Here is a 16,415-nt window from a genome sequence, read left to right on the forward strand (position 1 = left end):
TTCATGGAAAATCCTCCTGGCCCACCTTTCTGCAACCAAATGAGCACTTGTGATTTTGTCACTTGGTGTAATACAGCTAGTTCAAGTGGTCTCCTTCCATGGCTACACACGAACAGTGCAGGATACCATCTCTACGTCTGGAGCACATCCTCTCCCAGATGTGGTAACACTCTTGTGTTTTGCAGAAATGCACCTTCCAAATTCTCACACTCAAACCTGGGGGCCAGCACCCCTCCTGCAAAAGCCAGCCTTCAAATCACAACCTGCTTGTTTCCTGCAAATGGACTTTTCAGCTTAAGGCTCAAACTTCCCACAACCTGAAAGCAGAAAGAAAAATATTTCAGGTGAAACAATATCTCTCATTTCCCTGCAAACCACCCCTCAGGAGGAAATGGCTGCACAGGCATGTGCAGTCTCTGAGCATGTCTTTGCCTCATCCATCATTGGGGATGCTGTTAAAAATATCAAGCCTGTCTGCTGCAATAAATCACTGCAGCTCTGGGGTCTCCTCCACCCAAACAGACTGAGATTTCAGCCCCTCCATGGAGCAAATGAAACCTGCAGAAAGGGAGTGGGTCACAGCACGGCCCACCAGGGCTGTGCCAGTTGGGTTGCCAAGGCTGTGAGAGGGGATCCAGCACAGCTTTCTGAATATACATCAGATCAGTATTCCCCTGGAGCCTCAGCAATGTGTTTTTCTCCTGGCCTTTGGAGCTGATGAAAACCTCGGTGTTGCGGAAGGAATTGCAGGACCTCCCCAAACCACTCTCCCTGCCCCTCTCCTCTGCCAAGGAGCACTGCACCTCTGGAGCCTTTCACTGTGCTCCACGGGTGTTACTGCAGGAAAAGAAATAAGAAAGAAGACAACAAATATGAGCAAAAGACACAGAGAAGGGAGGAGGGATCAAATAAACCCCAAACTAAATATTCCAAAGCGTCAGAAGGCAAAGCAGCAGTTGAAAGCCTCACAGAGGTTGGTGGGTGCAGGGAAATAGGGAGCTGTTAGACAGCAACACCCCCCGCAGATTTGGGCTGTGCACATCCTTCACAACATCTCCGAGGAAATCAAAAACCCCTTGATATGAAAATCCTCATAGCAAGAGATCAAGCAACACACCTCCTCCTTACTCGAGGAAAGTGAACTGAATACATGCATTTCACAGATGGGGAAGCTGAGGCAGAGGGCACAGCAACATGCTCCAGAGATTGTCTCGCTCCTGTTGTGTCCATTAAGCACAGATTAAGCCAAAGCAAGCACAGGACAAGCAAGCACAAGGCTCGGGGACATCTGTGAGTACAAATACCTGCTGGGAAGAGACCCCCCAGCCCCGGAGGGTGGGAGAGAAGGAGGGAATAGGGGGCCCCTTTGACCAGAGCCAGAGGGCCAGATCCCCATGCACAAGGCAGACAGGACAGGAATCCTGCAGCTAAACTGCTACTCACAGACACTTGTCCAAATCTGTCCTGAAGATCTCAGATAGTACAGCTCCAACAGGCAGAGAACTCTCCCCATTGCAGAGGGAGGGGAAGTTATTCTATTCCTTTTTTCATCAGTCCTCTCCATAGCTGACATCTGTTGTGTGGCCTCTATCAGAGGAAACAGTGCCAATGCATTCAATGCCTCTTCACAGCCCTTATTTTGTAGATCTCTGAAAAGCTGATCTGACTCTCCACATGACTGTGACATTTTCTGCACCCCTTCCACCCCACTTCTCTCCAGCCCTATTTACAGTTATCTTTAATGCACCTACAACTTGACAAAACAATTTGCAAAAGCCAAAATTGAAGAAAAATTGTCAACAACAAAGTTGTACATTTTTAAGTTCCCATGACTTTCTGTGGACAGACACCTAGAAACAGCATTGCCCTGATGGCATTTCCAGAAGCAGGAGCATTCCTGGAGAGCTGCTGCTGGGAGAGAGCATCAGAAAGGGTTGTAGGGTGAGAGGTGACCTAGACTGTGGGATTCAGAGCTCCCTCGGGATTGTGTTTATTAACATCCCAGCAGGCCTTGGTGCTAGCTGTGTTTTGGGGTAGTTGACAGCTCCCAGAGAAGCCCAGATCAGACCCCTGCAGCATACTGGACCTGCTGCCTGCTCTGGCTGCACCCCAGTCACATGAGCCTGTCTGTACAAACAACACTATGTAAATATTTTGTGGATGAAGCAATTGCAGCCTGGATGGAAAGAGGTTTAGTTGGACTTTGTGTCCAAAGGGACTTTCCACCCCTCAACCTGGGCCTGAATAAATAGCTCATTCCTTTATTCAGGTTGTCAACCTGCCAGGTGGCAGAAGCATTATCAGTAATGGTTTTCCCCAGTAGAGTAGGGCAGTCTCTGGCTGACACATGACTTTGAAGAGCCAAAGGACAGAAAGCTCAGCACTGGGCTGCCTGGCTGAGGGAGGCTTCAGGCAGGACTGCTCTGGCACCACGGGGCAGCCACAAACGATGCTCTGCCCAGTCCCATCTCACTATCAGGGCAATTTCACACCAGTCCATGCTGCCACTCTTCCCTGTTTAATATGATCATAATTATTCCCATCCCATGCACTTTCCATCTTCTGGACACACAGTCTCTCCCAGAGGCAGAGGAGACTGTTACCCTCTGCTCTCTCCCTCTGTTCTCCCCTGCACAGCACGAAGTCCAAATGCCATTTATTGCATCTATCCATCACTAACCTCTCTGATGTCCCTTATCACACTGACAGGTGACATGCTGGCAGGCTTCTAAAGCAAAGAAGTGCACATTGCCCATGGCATGGTGGCACCTCCTGCTTTACACCAGGACCTTGGACACCTGGCAGCCTGACTTGCCTCTGTCTGGGCACTAAAGGAGCCCCAGGGTTAAATCATTTTACACCACTCAGTGACAAACCAAGTGACTGTGTTTAATGTTGTTTAAACCTTCAAGGCCCCTTTTTTCGTGCTCTTTTGCTTTGAGTTCCCTCCAAGGTTACCAAATGCTCCGAGAATGGAGGGATCCAGGGCTAGCAACTCCATGGAAATAAGTGCCCAGAGGGCAAAGTGAGGATGTGAATATATAAATATTTAACCAGGGGACACAGTACTCCCTGTCCCTCACCCACGTCTGGCAATCATTACTGGGACCCAGACACCTGTGACCTGCAGAAACAGGGCAGAAGGGGGTGAAATGCAGTCATCCCCCACAGCAGCTCTGGGGCTGCTTTTGAGCCCCCATACCCAGATAATGTGGGGCTTCAGCCCATCAGGACAGGACCACATCCTGAAATCCTCCTTCCCCCCCATTGCCCCAGGCCACCTCAGGGCAGCAGCTCACCCCATTGTAGAATAATAATTAACCTGGAGTTTTTCCCCCCGCCTCTTCTTTTAAACGCTCAGACATAGTGAAAGTGGAACAGTGCAAGTCTTTCTCAGAGATCAAACAGGTGAAGGTGCTGGTGCTCTTGGGCAGGGGCAGACAGGTCTTTTTTTTCCACTTTTTACAGCCCTTTTCAGTGGGTAAAGGAGGATGGAGAGCATCACCGTTCCCAGAGGGAGCCCCTTGACCAGCCCATGCCTGAGGGATGGTGCCCCAGTCAGCTGAGGTGGCTGAGCTGTCCCAGACCTCTATCCTACAGAGCTGCCCCCCTGCCACTGCACCTGCACTGGATTTCCTGCGGCACGGAGCTGCTCTCAGTTTCTGTGGATCACCCCTGTGCTGTCCCAGCTCGCTGCAGAGGGGATCACTTCGATCAGTACTGGGGTATGTATGCCTTTCCTTTCTCATGGGCTCACACCTTTTGTTCCTTCTTCCCTGGCTCTCTCCACCACACAGGTCACCCCTTCGACCACTGCTGTTGCTCTGCTCTGGCTGCAGAGCCCCATGAGCTCAGATCTCAGCCTGCTTCCACTGAAATCCCTGGGCAGTGGGGTGCCCTCCTCTGCCTTCCCCCTCTGTATGGGCTGTGATGGATGAGCTCCTGAGCAAGGCAGTGAGTGGTTAAATACTCCCTCCCGTGAGAGTGTGGGAGGCAGGGTCTGAGCCCCACTGTGCCAGCAGCTCAGCAAACCCATGGGAAGATGCCATCCCTGCACTTCATAGCCTGTGAAATAACCATGCACAAGGGAGCAAAACTCTGACTGAGGAAGGATGAGATCTATTTCCAGAGTCCCAACATGTCTATGGACTACAATAATTTTTCAGTCTCTGGCTTCTGTGAGCTGGACAGACCTGAGACAGGCAGTTGGTGTGTCACCTCAAGCAATAGCTGTTTCTAATAACTTGAACTGTACACTCAGCTGCCTTAAGCCTGCTCTGGAGAAATGTGGCATTTTCCATTCTCGGGGCTTTGCAATCTACAGTGGCTCCATGAACGGGCTGTATCAGCTGGTGATCTGATGGGAGCCCTTTGCAAGGGAGGGAAGGCAAAACCTCTCTCCTCCCTCTTCCCAAACACCTGGGCCAGCCCTCAGGGTGGGCAGAGGGGAGTTGGTCTGTCTGCAGCAGGGCAGGAGCTGAGCAAGTGCAGAGCCTGTGACTGCAGCCCAGCAGCACTGACAGGAGCACTTCTGCTGAAATCTGGAATCTCCTGCAGCATCCCTGCAGCTCATGCAGAGGTTTGTTTGACCTTGGAGATACCCATTCTTGGCATGTTGGGATGCAGTGCTCTGAGGCAGTATGAGTGATGTGAACCCTTCCTGCATTGTACTGCCTCCTGTGCTGTAACTGTGACGATTCGGAGTCCAGAGATAGCTGTGGCTTTGGTGGAAGGGGCTAGAGCAGAGCTCAGCCACCTACTGGGAACAACTCACCCCTGGGCCACCTCCAGCAGCAGCAGCTCAGGATTTGAGCAGGGCAGAAGTAGCAGCAAAACCCAAAGTTCCATATTCACATCAGAAAGTGGCAACACATCAGTGAGATTCAGGAAAATTATTATTCCTGCATGGATGGAAATCCACTTAGATGAATGGAAAATAAAACCATATCTGGTTACCCACTGAAATGGTATGTTTACACAGATTTCAACATCTCTGACATCTCATGATTCCTTGGTGCTGGAGAAACAGTCACCTCTTGCCTGGTTTATGCAGTTAAGTGAAGCTTTCCAGGATACCAGGTGCAGGCCAGCATCTGTTGTCTGTGGGCAGATTGTTACAGCAGCTACAACACCTTGCCCTGTCCTCGTATTTAGGCACAGGAAAGGAATGGGCCAGATTTTCAGCCCAGGACTGACTTTGGAGACACAGTAACATCCTGTTAAGGACATCTCTAATTCTGCTGTTTTATGCATTTCAGTGATTACCATCAACCTGTTTGGTAAACTTCCTGTTGAAAGACAAGATAAATAGAAATATGGAGTTAGACACAAGGAGTGTGACCTCAGAACCAGCCTCTCCAATGAACAGTCCAGGGGAGGAAAAAATGGAGGTTGCTTCTGAACAGAGCAGCTCAGATTTGCAGAGCAGGGACAGTGGGTTCTTTGAAAGAGGTATTAAGACCATGTTAAGCATCCGGAAGTCAAAGCGAAGTCCGAACAAAGAGAGAGGGAAGGATGGTACCGGCACTTGGAATGCAAAAAGACTTCTGCAAACACTCAGGAGCTACGAGGAGAACAAACCCATGATCTGTAACGGTGTGGAGGAGATTGGTGAAATATGTGAGCCCGTTGAAGCAAAACCTCTTTCAGGTAAGACACCAAACCACCAGTGTCATTTTCTTGGCAGGATAAATGTAACAGTAATTTACAATGTGCAAGGCTTGGGCCCAACAGAGGTGCTAAAGAACCAGGCATCCCTTCACAAGGGAGAGGCAACTGCATCCCTTGCATGGACTCGTTGAGTGTTAGCTGGCCCAGCCTGGGCAGGCCTCTGTCACTGAACATGCTGCTCTGTAGCCACCTCTGCAGTAATTTAGCCATATCAGCAGCCTGCCTATCAACCTGTCAGTGTGATATTGCCCATCACACATATCAGTCACCAAGCTGCTGAGCACAGTTTGGGAACTGCTGGTCTGACAATATCTAGAAATGCAGTGTGCTATTGCCTGCATTGCCCTCCTCCCTCCTGGACAATTCCTGCTCTTCATCTCTCAGACTGATGGTTCTCAGATTGATGGTCCTCAGACTGATGCTCTGTAGGGTGCTGCAAGGCCTAGAACTGAAGAAAGATGGTTTGGCTGTGATCTGGTTTGGAAGCTCCACTTTGGTTCCTAATCTTAGAGGTTGCCTTGCATAGAGATTTCCACAGATACTTTGCTCTCTTGCATTGACTTTCTGCCTGTACTCCTCTCAACAGCAGTGCTGCAAGTATTTGTTCTTTGTCTTCCTCAGGCTGGTTACTCTCATGTGTTTTGTCAGCATTATATAGATAGGTCTCAGACAAATTATAACAACTCCCTTTAGCATAGCTGTTATCTTTCCCCAGGCGTGAGCAGACTGCAATGACTTTGATCACGGCTAGAGCACTGCTGTCCTCCCCCTTCTCAAGGCAGAGGTGCTACCATGAATTCACCTGGAGATAACTGAGGTGGAACAACATGACTTGGCCTTTCCTCAGTCTAAATTTCTAGAAAGAAATTCTTGATGTGCTGCATAGGGTGCCACAGGGATCAGATATGGGGGCTGACACTGCCTCTGCTGTAATGTGCTCTGCTGTGCTGCAAGGTGATTTACTGCTTTACGCTGATACGTTGTGAGGCTGGTAAGCTGGATCTGAGCCCAGCTCATAAACTTTGCTAGTCTGATCTCCAAGGGTCATAGATGAGGAGCAGCAGAAAATGTCATCACAAGCTTTCTGATCTCCTGCAATAAACGAGCTGAGAAATTGCATGAATAACACCCATTCTCTGCCCAATAGCTTGTGTTTGGCCTGGACTAGAGCAGCTCTGTCAGATACACATCCCATCCTGAGATAAGTATGGCAAGTGATGGAGACTCCACCACGTGCACCATTAGGCTGCATAATAGTTAATTGCCTTTCAATTGTCTTCCTTCAACCACCAGCTGGCTGATCTTGTATTGCTAAATTAAAGATCCATTTAGCACCCAACATCACCTCCCTGAATAATTATCTGAGATGGTGATTAAATGGTGTTTTCTCATTTTGATCAACAGAACAGAATGTATTCCTCTAGTCTCTCACTGCAAGCATTTGTGTAAACACAGGTTTTATATTAATTTATCTAGAAGAGACTAATTTAGTTGGTAGAATTTCCCTCCCTTCTGAGTGCAGAAGCAACTGTAGCACCATACAGGCACTCAAAGATCTATGTGTTCTGTGATGCATCAATAGTTGGGTTATTTGGCATATTTCTCTCTTCATACAGATACTCTTATGCTACAAAGATTACTTGGTACATATGGTATAAAACCTGTGTGCAGACAAGCCCAAGGGCAGAAATTACAGGCTATGAACCAGTCCTTCATATCTTTTTTGAGTGCTCTCCAGTTTTTCCAAATCATTTTGTATGTGTATGTCCCAGAAGCAGTGGCCAACACATGCCTAAATGATACCCTTTCCCTTCTCTCTAATGTTTTTCTCATGCCCAGTGTCAGAGTGGCACCTCCTGTTCAGAGCATCTGTTATGATGTTGGCAACGGCAAGAGTTTCCCAGGGTCCCCCAAAAGCTAACCGTGCGCGTGGATCTCCTCAACACATGGCAAATACTTGTTACCTTACTGGCAAATAGGCAGTGGTTCTTGCACAAGCAAGGCTTTGCAAAACAAATGGGAAACTCAGTAGACCTCAGCCACTTTGCAGGTACCAGTGTTTGGTGACTTCCCCCCAGCCTCAGCCAAAACCAGCCAGTTCTGGTAGTGGGCGCCAAAAGCAAAGGAGATGGGGAAAACCTACATGAGACCTGAGCACCAGGAGCACCACAAGTCTACAGGTTTAGATGCCCCTCCAATGTACACACCTCCCCAAACCACTCAGGGACAGCAGTGCTCAGCACTTGGGAAAAAAACATCACTGGTGCAAGGCTGTGCTCGGCACCTGACTGTAGGCTTACATACAGGAGGCTCTCTCAGGGCCCTGGTATCTCTGAGGACATGCTTGTGGGTAGGCTGGGACAGACATAACCATCCAGTGAGATATCTGACCCAAGAGCTCAGGACACCCAAAGGGGTCTGTCCTGCTCTGCTCCCTCCCCCTGCCCCAGCCAGAACCCTGGGCACTCTCCCTGCCGTCTTGGGCAGCACACTGAAATGCCCTTTCAGCCAGAGGTGCCAGAGCTGGGCCACACCACTATGGCCAGCTCAGCAGCAGAGCAGTGCTACTCTCAACAGTCCCCTGCAAGTCTCCCTGTCAGGCATCTTGTCCTGTTACCGACCTGTCAATATCCTAATGCCTGCTTTGTCCCAACCCCTTCCCTCCTCTCTCTGCAGTAATGGAAATCAATGAACTTATTCAGAAAAGACAACTTTTGGAAGCATTTGCAAGTATCAGGTTAATGGAAGATGAGACTATCTCTGAATGGGATGCTGAGAAATACAATGATAACCCCCAGGAGTTTGTACGGAAATGCAAGGATGTGGATTTGCTTTATAATTCCATCACAAATGCGATCCAGTCCATAGTGGAGGGAACACTGGAGGATCCCACTTTAGAGCATACCCTGCTGACCTCCATGGTGACTTTAATTGCCCGTGAAGAAGCAGCTCATCCCAACACAGACAGTGCTGCTTGTCCTGGGTCAGACTTGCTCGGCAGGCCCAGAAAGTGGAGGGAGCAGTGGAGGGAAGCTATCAATGAGAGTGCAAGAAAAAGAGTCCTGAAGGCACCCATGGCATCAAGGGAAGAAGCAACTTCTTGGCTTGATCTCCACTTACATTTCCTCCAGGAACACCTGAGGGAAGATTTACTGAAAATCAAGTTATCAGTAAAAAAATGCTATCCAGAGGAGTACCTGGTGTGTGACACATATGTGGAAGCTTTTCACAATGCCATTGCCTCACATTTGCAAGAACTCTCCCAGGGACCACTGGACTTCCACGAGCTCTACACCTTGCTCGACTGGGTGGCCAACACCTACCACAGGTGAGCTTGCCACTGTTTCTCTGCCTCCTCTGGGGAGCCACGGGGCTGTGGGGTACTCCAACAGCACTGTACTCCAAAAGCACTGAGCCATTCTCAGTTTTCCAAGCAAGCAAGAGAGATGCAGTGACTACAGTGGAGCCAGATAGCAAATCTGTTAACAGGTGGGGACAGAGGTCTGTGGATAATGCACTTGCTGCTTTTTACAGATCTACATCACCCCATTTTCCTTTCCCTCTCCCACTTGCTGTTCCCACATTTCAGGAAGCTTCTCCTTGCATTTGACAAACCTAGTCCTTTCTGCAGATATTTGGTAAGATCCAACAGCTATTCAGTGACTTTTCCAGGCACAGGGAAGGGCCTGTCGGGGAGGTCTTCTTCCTGTTTAATTAAAACTGTGATGCATTTGGAAATGGGCCACATTAACCCTCATGCATGGGGTCAGAGTCCTCTTAAAGAGGAGTCAAGACATCATCGAGGGTAATTAGACACATGAAAACAAAGGCTCTGTCTCAGATGTGTCTGCTAGTTGAATGGGAGGGGTTTAAGATGTCTTACAGCTCCTTGCAGGTTCAGGGGTCTGGAAAATAATCATGTGGAAACAGTTACGTCAAAGCAAAATTGTGTCTGTCCCGGTAGCTGGTCCCCAGGTGTGGCCTGAACCAGATGTCCAAGGAAGGGACAAACACAAACCCACCGGCAGCCCTCAAATAAAACAAAGAAGGAGTGAAGGCAGGAGTATCAGCCCTGAGCCAAATAGTGGGTCAAAATGGGCACTGACAGAGCAGGGCAAGCAGCAGCACACTGCGTCCCAAAACACCCCTAGCCTGGGGTAGCTTTTGGGTAAGAAACATTTGCACTGCAGGTGGTCTTTGTTTTGAACAGACCTCAACAGGTTTCTTCTGTGAACTTGACCAGTTGCTCTTAAAACCCCACCTACAGTGTGATGACCATAATGACGTGTGTAACCCCCTCAGCATCACAAATCCCTGCAGATCTCATCTGAAGGGAAACTCCTGCATGGCCCCACCCCAGCACTGCAGGACAGTGGGGAAAGAAATGAGCTTCAGCAGCCAGGTTCTATACCAAAGAAAAGTGCCCACACCATATTTCTCTAAATTGCTGTGAAAGCGTTTATTGAGAGTTTGCAGTTGTTTTGGGCACTGCTTGCAATCACCTGGCTGTTCTGGGCTGTTTCCATTTGATTTTCCCATTCAAAAAAACTTCATTGTCTCTTGGAATAAATAACCAAAAAGGAAGAGATTGACTGACCCGAAATAACTATTGATGTTACAATTCAAACAAATGAAAAAAAAAAGAAAAGAAAGAGGTGGTAATAAGCCACTCGAGTATACATTTGAGACTGTCCTTTCAGTTGTGGTGAGAGTCTGTATTTAAATCTGTGCTGTCCTTTCAGTTGTGGTGAGAGTCTGTATTTAAATCTGTGCTGTCCTTTAGAATGAGCAGCAGGCTCTGGCAGCAGCTGGGCTGTGCAATGCTCCACATGTGGAGATGTTCCTCTCTGGGAAATCTGAACCATGACCATGGAAGCATTGACTCCAGGACACTATCAGCAGGCTGGGCTTATTTTCTGCTGAGCAGTCACTCTGCAGCATTCTGACCTTGTACATCACAGTCCTCACTTGTATCTGAACCTGACTGTGGGTGCAGTGCTGGTGTGGCAATGGGAACCCTTTCTGGTGCCTGAGCAAATGTGCAGGCTGTGTGTAGGACATTGCAGCCCTGTTCCCTGATTAACAAGATGACAGCTCAAAACTTAGGCCCCACCTTCATCAAGTGCATGAGCATTTTCTTCTTTCTCTTTTCCACCTTCATTGTCCTGCAAGATGCGGTGCCTCCACAGTCCGTGGCAGGTTGCAGGAATAGCACATTCAATTGTACAGGCTAATAACATTTTAATTGCCCCAGAGAGAGGAACACAGGCTTCTGTACTAATCAGCTGGCCTGATTACATGTCAATCCAGAGGAAAGTGAGCGGCAAAGTCATGTGTGAGCTGAGCCCTCGGTGGAGTCAGACTCTGTAGCTGCACGTCCACCCACCACTTCCATCTGCAGGGGAGCGTGGCTCGTGTCCCAGGCATGGCAGTGCCTTCCAGGTCCTGCTCTGCCACCTCCCCTGGCTCGGGAGAATGCAGAGAGAAATCACAGGCTGACAGGAGCCGTGATATGACACTGCAGAGGAGGCAAGGAGACCGGCTAACTCCAAAGCAGCGCGCTACTACAGGAATTACCCTGAAAGGCATTTTGCGAGCTTGTAGTCGAATGAATCAGCTTCATGTTGTTTATTTTAAAAAGTAAATTCTCATAGCACTTTTCGTGTCCAAACAACTCAGAAGTCTCATGATTTCTGAAGTGGGCTGGAACCTTAGATCATTCTGGGTTTGAATAATTAGGATTTTGAACAGAAAGGAAAGATTTTCTTGTTAAACCTTGAAAACAAGTAGCACAGTTTAAGCCTTAAGTATATTTCTCATGGCTTAATAATTATGTAGCTCATGCTGCATGAATATTCCATCAGTTTATTCACACTCTGAGGCATTATAATTTGTTCATTTGATTCTTTCCAGTGAACTCTTTCTGGGTCATCCTGATCTCAAACCAGAGGTTAAGACAGAAAACCTGTCCCTGCTGTTAACACCAGCTGATTGGGATAAACTGAACGATGACTACATTGCTTCTGCAAAGGTGAGAGTTTTGACCTAGTCCCCATGTGCTCCCAAGAGAAGGTACAGGAACCCCAGCCTCCCAGACAGAGGTCTTGGATGACTGCATTGTGGTTTCCAGCCCCGCCAGGTGCTGAGTCCTACTGGCCCCACACAGAGTGCTGTATTCTAAAGCAAAAAATTCCTGAATACCACCTTGGGGACCCAAGCAGAGCCAACAGGACTGCACCAGACCCACTCAGTATGGCAGACACTTACTGAAAGGTCATAGCTGGGCTTCACCAGATTGTACCCATTGTGAAGTTAGCAGTAAAGGCATTTTAGCTACTGCTGTCACTGTGTGGGATCTCCTCCAGTACATCTGAGGTTTGCCATTGGCAGACTTTGGGCATCCCCACCAGAGGACACACTCACGGTTTGTGCCCTCTCATGAAGCCACTTCCCAGCTGTCTTTCTGCAATCCTTGTCTGGCACCCTGTGTAAGGCTTTCCTGGCTCTTTGCTGGGCTCAGATGTTTTCTTGCAAATCATTTCTGAATCAGGGCACAGCTCAAGGTGAGCTCAAGTTACGCTGCTGAATGAAATCAGTATTGCTCCACTGTGCTGGTGTTTTACCAGCAACAAGACTGATTTATCAGCCAGAACTGAGCAGTGCTGCCACTTACCTGACTGGCTGTACTGCTGGAAAGGACTGGTTTGATCTTTAATCCTGACCTGGTGCATTCCATGTGCTGGAGGACTTTGCAATCAAACAAACAGCTGACCCACTGTTTCCCTGCCAGGAGAATGACTCTCCTTTGATGTGGGAGCACCTTGCTCACACATAGCACAGTTCTGATTTCTCCTGAGGTCTGGAGCAAGGCCTGTGACTCTGCTCACCTTTCCATGCCATGCATGTTGGCCACCCACACATGCTGATGGAGCAAAATGCAGCAAGGCGCTGTACTCGTGTTTACTTCATTATCCTGAGCTGCATGTTTCCTTCCTATGTTTAACATTTAGGGGAAAATCAAAAGTTATTTTGGAAACATCTTGAGACTAGAGGTCACGGAGAAGTGGGAGAAGGAAGTTCATTCAGAAGAGAACGAAAACCTCTACCACGCCTCACTCGCTTTTGATATTCAAACGGTATTTAATTAGCTGGGGGAAAGTGGGGGGGTCTCTGTGCCTCCAGGGAAACTGGATCGTTTCCTTCTGGGGTGGAGGTACCGCCTCCTGCGATAATTTATGTAAGTCATGCACTGGCAGAATACATTAGAGCAGAAAATGCCGTTTATTACAACTTTTAGCTCTCCCGCTTGCCTTCTAGCTGCAAATTAAACCTGCTGTCAATTGTGTCAGCAACATAATAGGCAACTGATTTTAAAGTCCCTAAACCTCTTTGATTAGGAAGAAGAAAGAGAATTGGAAAAAAGGTGGAAAGAAAAGGTTTCTTTGAAAAAACCTTTGGCTTAAAGAGCAACTTCTCCCAGGGCTGTGGAAGCCGGGGAAAGGCTGTAGGCAGTGACAGCCACTCCAATTTAAACAGTACAAAAAACAAAAGCCCCTACTAGCTTTAGGGACTACAGGGCAATAAATGCAGGAGGGGTTTGGATTAATTCTCATCACTCAATTGGGTGAGTCACTTCAATTAAATACTACTAACAAAAAAAGAGAGGGAGAGAGAAATAAGGAAAATCAAAGAGTTTTACCTGCTGACATGACTCTTTTTCCATAGAGGAATATTACACATTATGTGATCACAGGGAAGGCAGGTCTGAATTCATTTAGCAGATGGATAGGATACCTTGGGAAGTATCAGAGTGGGACTGCAACACACCTCAGTCCACAAGTGCAGCTGGGGTTGTGGGAATGGGAACGTGGGAGGAGTTCCAGTGCAAACAGGAGTTCAAGGTGATGCCTGGCCCTCCATGCTGCCCTGGTATCACTCCTGAGAAGGGGGCTTGTGTGGACCCTCAGGGATGGGGCTTATAGTCACCCTTATCATGGGGTCATACATGGGGACAGCTCAGCTCCCCTTGGGCTTTGGGTTGGGGACTGATCCCTCCAGCAATTCCCCCCAAAAGAGGAGGATGACACCAGGACACCTCAGGGCTCCAGACAGCATTGCCTCTAACTCACACTCAGACAGCAAAATGGCATGAGGCCATTAAGGGTGGATGATTACATCACAAATCACTTGGTGCTTCTTGGCCCATTCTGCATTTTGATTTTTAAAAATGCTAGAGATTAATAAAAACCTCCTGGCAACAAGTTGGCTGTTTGCCCCTTTGCTAGGTGAGCCATTCTCACTGACCAAAGCTGCATGAAGCTGTGAAGGATGTTTCACCAGTGCTTGTCCCACTCACTGGAGTTTCTTCATTCCCTTTTCTAGATCATCGGGCAGCACATGAAGTTATCTGGAGCTATCAGCAGAGGCCTGGAAACAAAAATGCTTGAGTTGTGCGTGGCAGAGCTGCTCGAATTCATACCAAGGTCATCACTGCTCTTGGCAGCACTTTCTTTCTAAATGAGTCCCACACTGGTAAAAAAACAGGGAAAAGGTCCAGTCACTGGACCAGGCACTGGCACTGAGCCAATGAGCAAGCTGCAAAACAACTTGGAGGGAGTCATAAACTGATTTCAGATGGGACTCTGTGAGTCCAAAAATCTAATGTCAGTGCTCTGGCAAGTAGCTGCTATCTGGATAGGGATGGGACCACTGCAGACCCATCCACCCAGGACTTTAGTGACATTGGACACTGGTCACTTGCAGCTTCAGTCGTGAGCAAGCAGTGGTTATGGATCCTCAGACCCAAAGCCTGCTTGTCCAAAACATCATCTAGGTATCCTGGGATGAGTCCTGCTGAGTGGTTTTCTCTGGCATACCATGGCTGTGGGCATAAAAAAATGGCTAATGAGACCGTCTCTGCTACACCCTGGCAAAACACACTGCCCACACTGCTGGGCTGCCTCCTGAGTCCCTTAAAATTTACTCAGAGTCCAAAGGAGATTGCTAAAATAATGTTTTTTCTTTTTTCCTTTGTTCTTCTTTTCCCTTTCCTTTGTTCTCTTTTAAATTTTTTTCTTTTATTTCTTTTTTATTGTTTTTGGGTCTTTTTTTAATGTGTAAAATGCAAGCTGGAGCAGCCAGGGCTCTCAGATTGAGGCACCACTGAAACTTAAGCTTTTACTTAAACAAACCTGAGATGCAAGTGGCTGGGGCCAGCTCTAGCAGGTTCCTTTACCCTGACAAAGAATGGGACCATCAGGCAAAGTCTGCCTGAGCACACAGCCTCCTGTCTTCAGCGTGGACCTGGCTGTGAAACAGCTGTCAAACCCATGAAATTATTGCTACACAAAAGAAAACTACGTAACAACCACGCTGAGGTTTTGGGGAGGGGGGGAAGGTAGGCGTGCTGCCCTATTCCTATATATCTTCTGTTGTAAAATCAGTCCTCACTAAATCCTTTCCCTGTGTGCTTAAAAGGCACATAATATATTGCCCCAACAACCAGAGAATGAAGGCTCAGACTTGTAAGCCTGCATACCACACCTGCAATTAAACCCTCAGCATGAGAAAAAGGCAGAGATTTGGCCTCCCAACATCCCTGGCATCTCTCCAAAAGTGCTGCGTACCTGCTCAGGCGAGTGCATCCTAAACTTGTAATTATCTGCCATCTATTCCCCTCCACTGCACACACATGTTATGACAGCTGGAAAAAACTTGTCTGCGTAGAGGGGACAGGTTGGGCCAGCCATGGGTGTCTCCTGACACCACCATGTACACAGACGATGAGGCATCCTCAGTGCCCCCACCGTTAGTGTTACCTGGCTGTATTTTCCTACAGGTTTGAGCAGGAGTTCACGGCGTGGAGCACTGCCCAGGACAGCCCCATCTTTGTGCCCTATCTCATTGCCTACGTGAACAGCTTCCAGGACCTGGTGTAAGTCTGCTCCTCCCGAGCCGAGCTGCTGCGTTTCTGGGGTGTGGGAGGGTGGCAGGATCTGTAAAGGAAAGACCAAGCTCTCCTTGATGTACCCCATGGGTGCTCAGCCTCCAGCCCTTCTAATCTCATGGGAGGATTTTCCCAAAGGGATGCAAATAAAAGCCACAACGGTGAAGAGACAGAAATATGGATGGATCCAGTGGTTGCATGAGCATTTAAAACTCATTTTCAGGGCATCTTTTCGAGCCTCAGGGGAGGGTTTTTTCCATTTTTTTTTGTTCTGGAGGTTAGCAGAATAATCCCAGAAACATGGTCTCAAGGCTGCCTTTGGCACTGGGCTGTAGGAAACTCTATGAAAGCACTCAGCACAAAAATAAATGCCTGCCATTGCTGCTGACATCTGGAACTTCCAGGGCTTTGCATGAATTTGCATGAAGCCACGTGTTGGAAAGTACCTCTGAGGAACAGGTATCATCAGGCTGACTGTCAAAGATCTATCACTCACCCCATAAGTGGGATGGAGCCAGTGAGTGCATGTCCCACACACTGGTCCATCGGCCCCGTGCCCAAGGGTTCATCAACATCTGGGGTTGTCTCTGCCATGCAGATGTGATGCTCTGGTTTGCCAGCCCAGAAGAACAACACAGGACTAGTGCGTGGGCTCTGGCCACCGAAAAGCTTGGGTTGTGATCTCCAGCCCCTGCTGCTGCGCCGCTGCCTGGCACTGCCTCCGGCAGGGATGCGTATGCCAAGTATTATTCAGGGGATGGAGGGGATTTCGGGCTCGGTGTCTCAGGAGCCCAAGGCT

General features: G+C 48.4%; 1 protein-coding gene across 3 annotated transcripts in view; it reads left to right on the forward strand.

The window, feature by feature from the left end:
• The first annotated feature begins 3,130 nt into the window (after window positions 1–3,130).
• EXOC3L4 (exocyst complex component 3 like 4) overlaps window positions 3,131–16,415 on the forward strand; it is a 22,388-nt gene continuing 9,103 nt past the window's right edge. For 2 of the 3 annotated variants that reach the window (XM_008629774.2, XM_017729105.1), the window contains exons 1-7: window positions 3,132–3,725; window positions 5,259–5,649; window positions 8,347–8,998; window positions 11,584–11,701; window positions 12,681–12,806; window positions 14,053–14,153; window positions 15,509–15,604. In XM_008629774.2, the coding sequence (XP_008627996.1) occupies window positions 5,316–5,649; window positions 8,347–8,998; window positions 11,584–11,701; window positions 12,681–12,806; window positions 14,053–14,153; window positions 15,509–15,604 (1,427 nt within the window). In that variant the 5' untranslated portion in view covers window positions 3,132–3,725; window positions 5,259–5,315. Of the gene's footprint in view, window positions 3,726–5,258; window positions 5,650–8,346; window positions 8,999–11,583; window positions 11,702–12,680; window positions 12,807–14,052; window positions 14,154–15,508; window positions 15,605–16,415 lie in introns of all 3 variants that reach the window. The other variant, XM_017729104.1, reaches the window with a different exon arrangement.

Source organism: Corvus brachyrhynchos, unplaced genomic scaffold, assembly GCF_000691975.1.
Source record: "Corvus brachyrhynchos isolate BGI_N302 unplaced genomic scaffold, ASM69197v1 scaffold1, whole genome shotgun sequence".
Lineage (NCBI taxonomy): Eukaryota > Metazoa > Chordata > Aves > Passeriformes > Corvidae > Corvus > Corvus brachyrhynchos.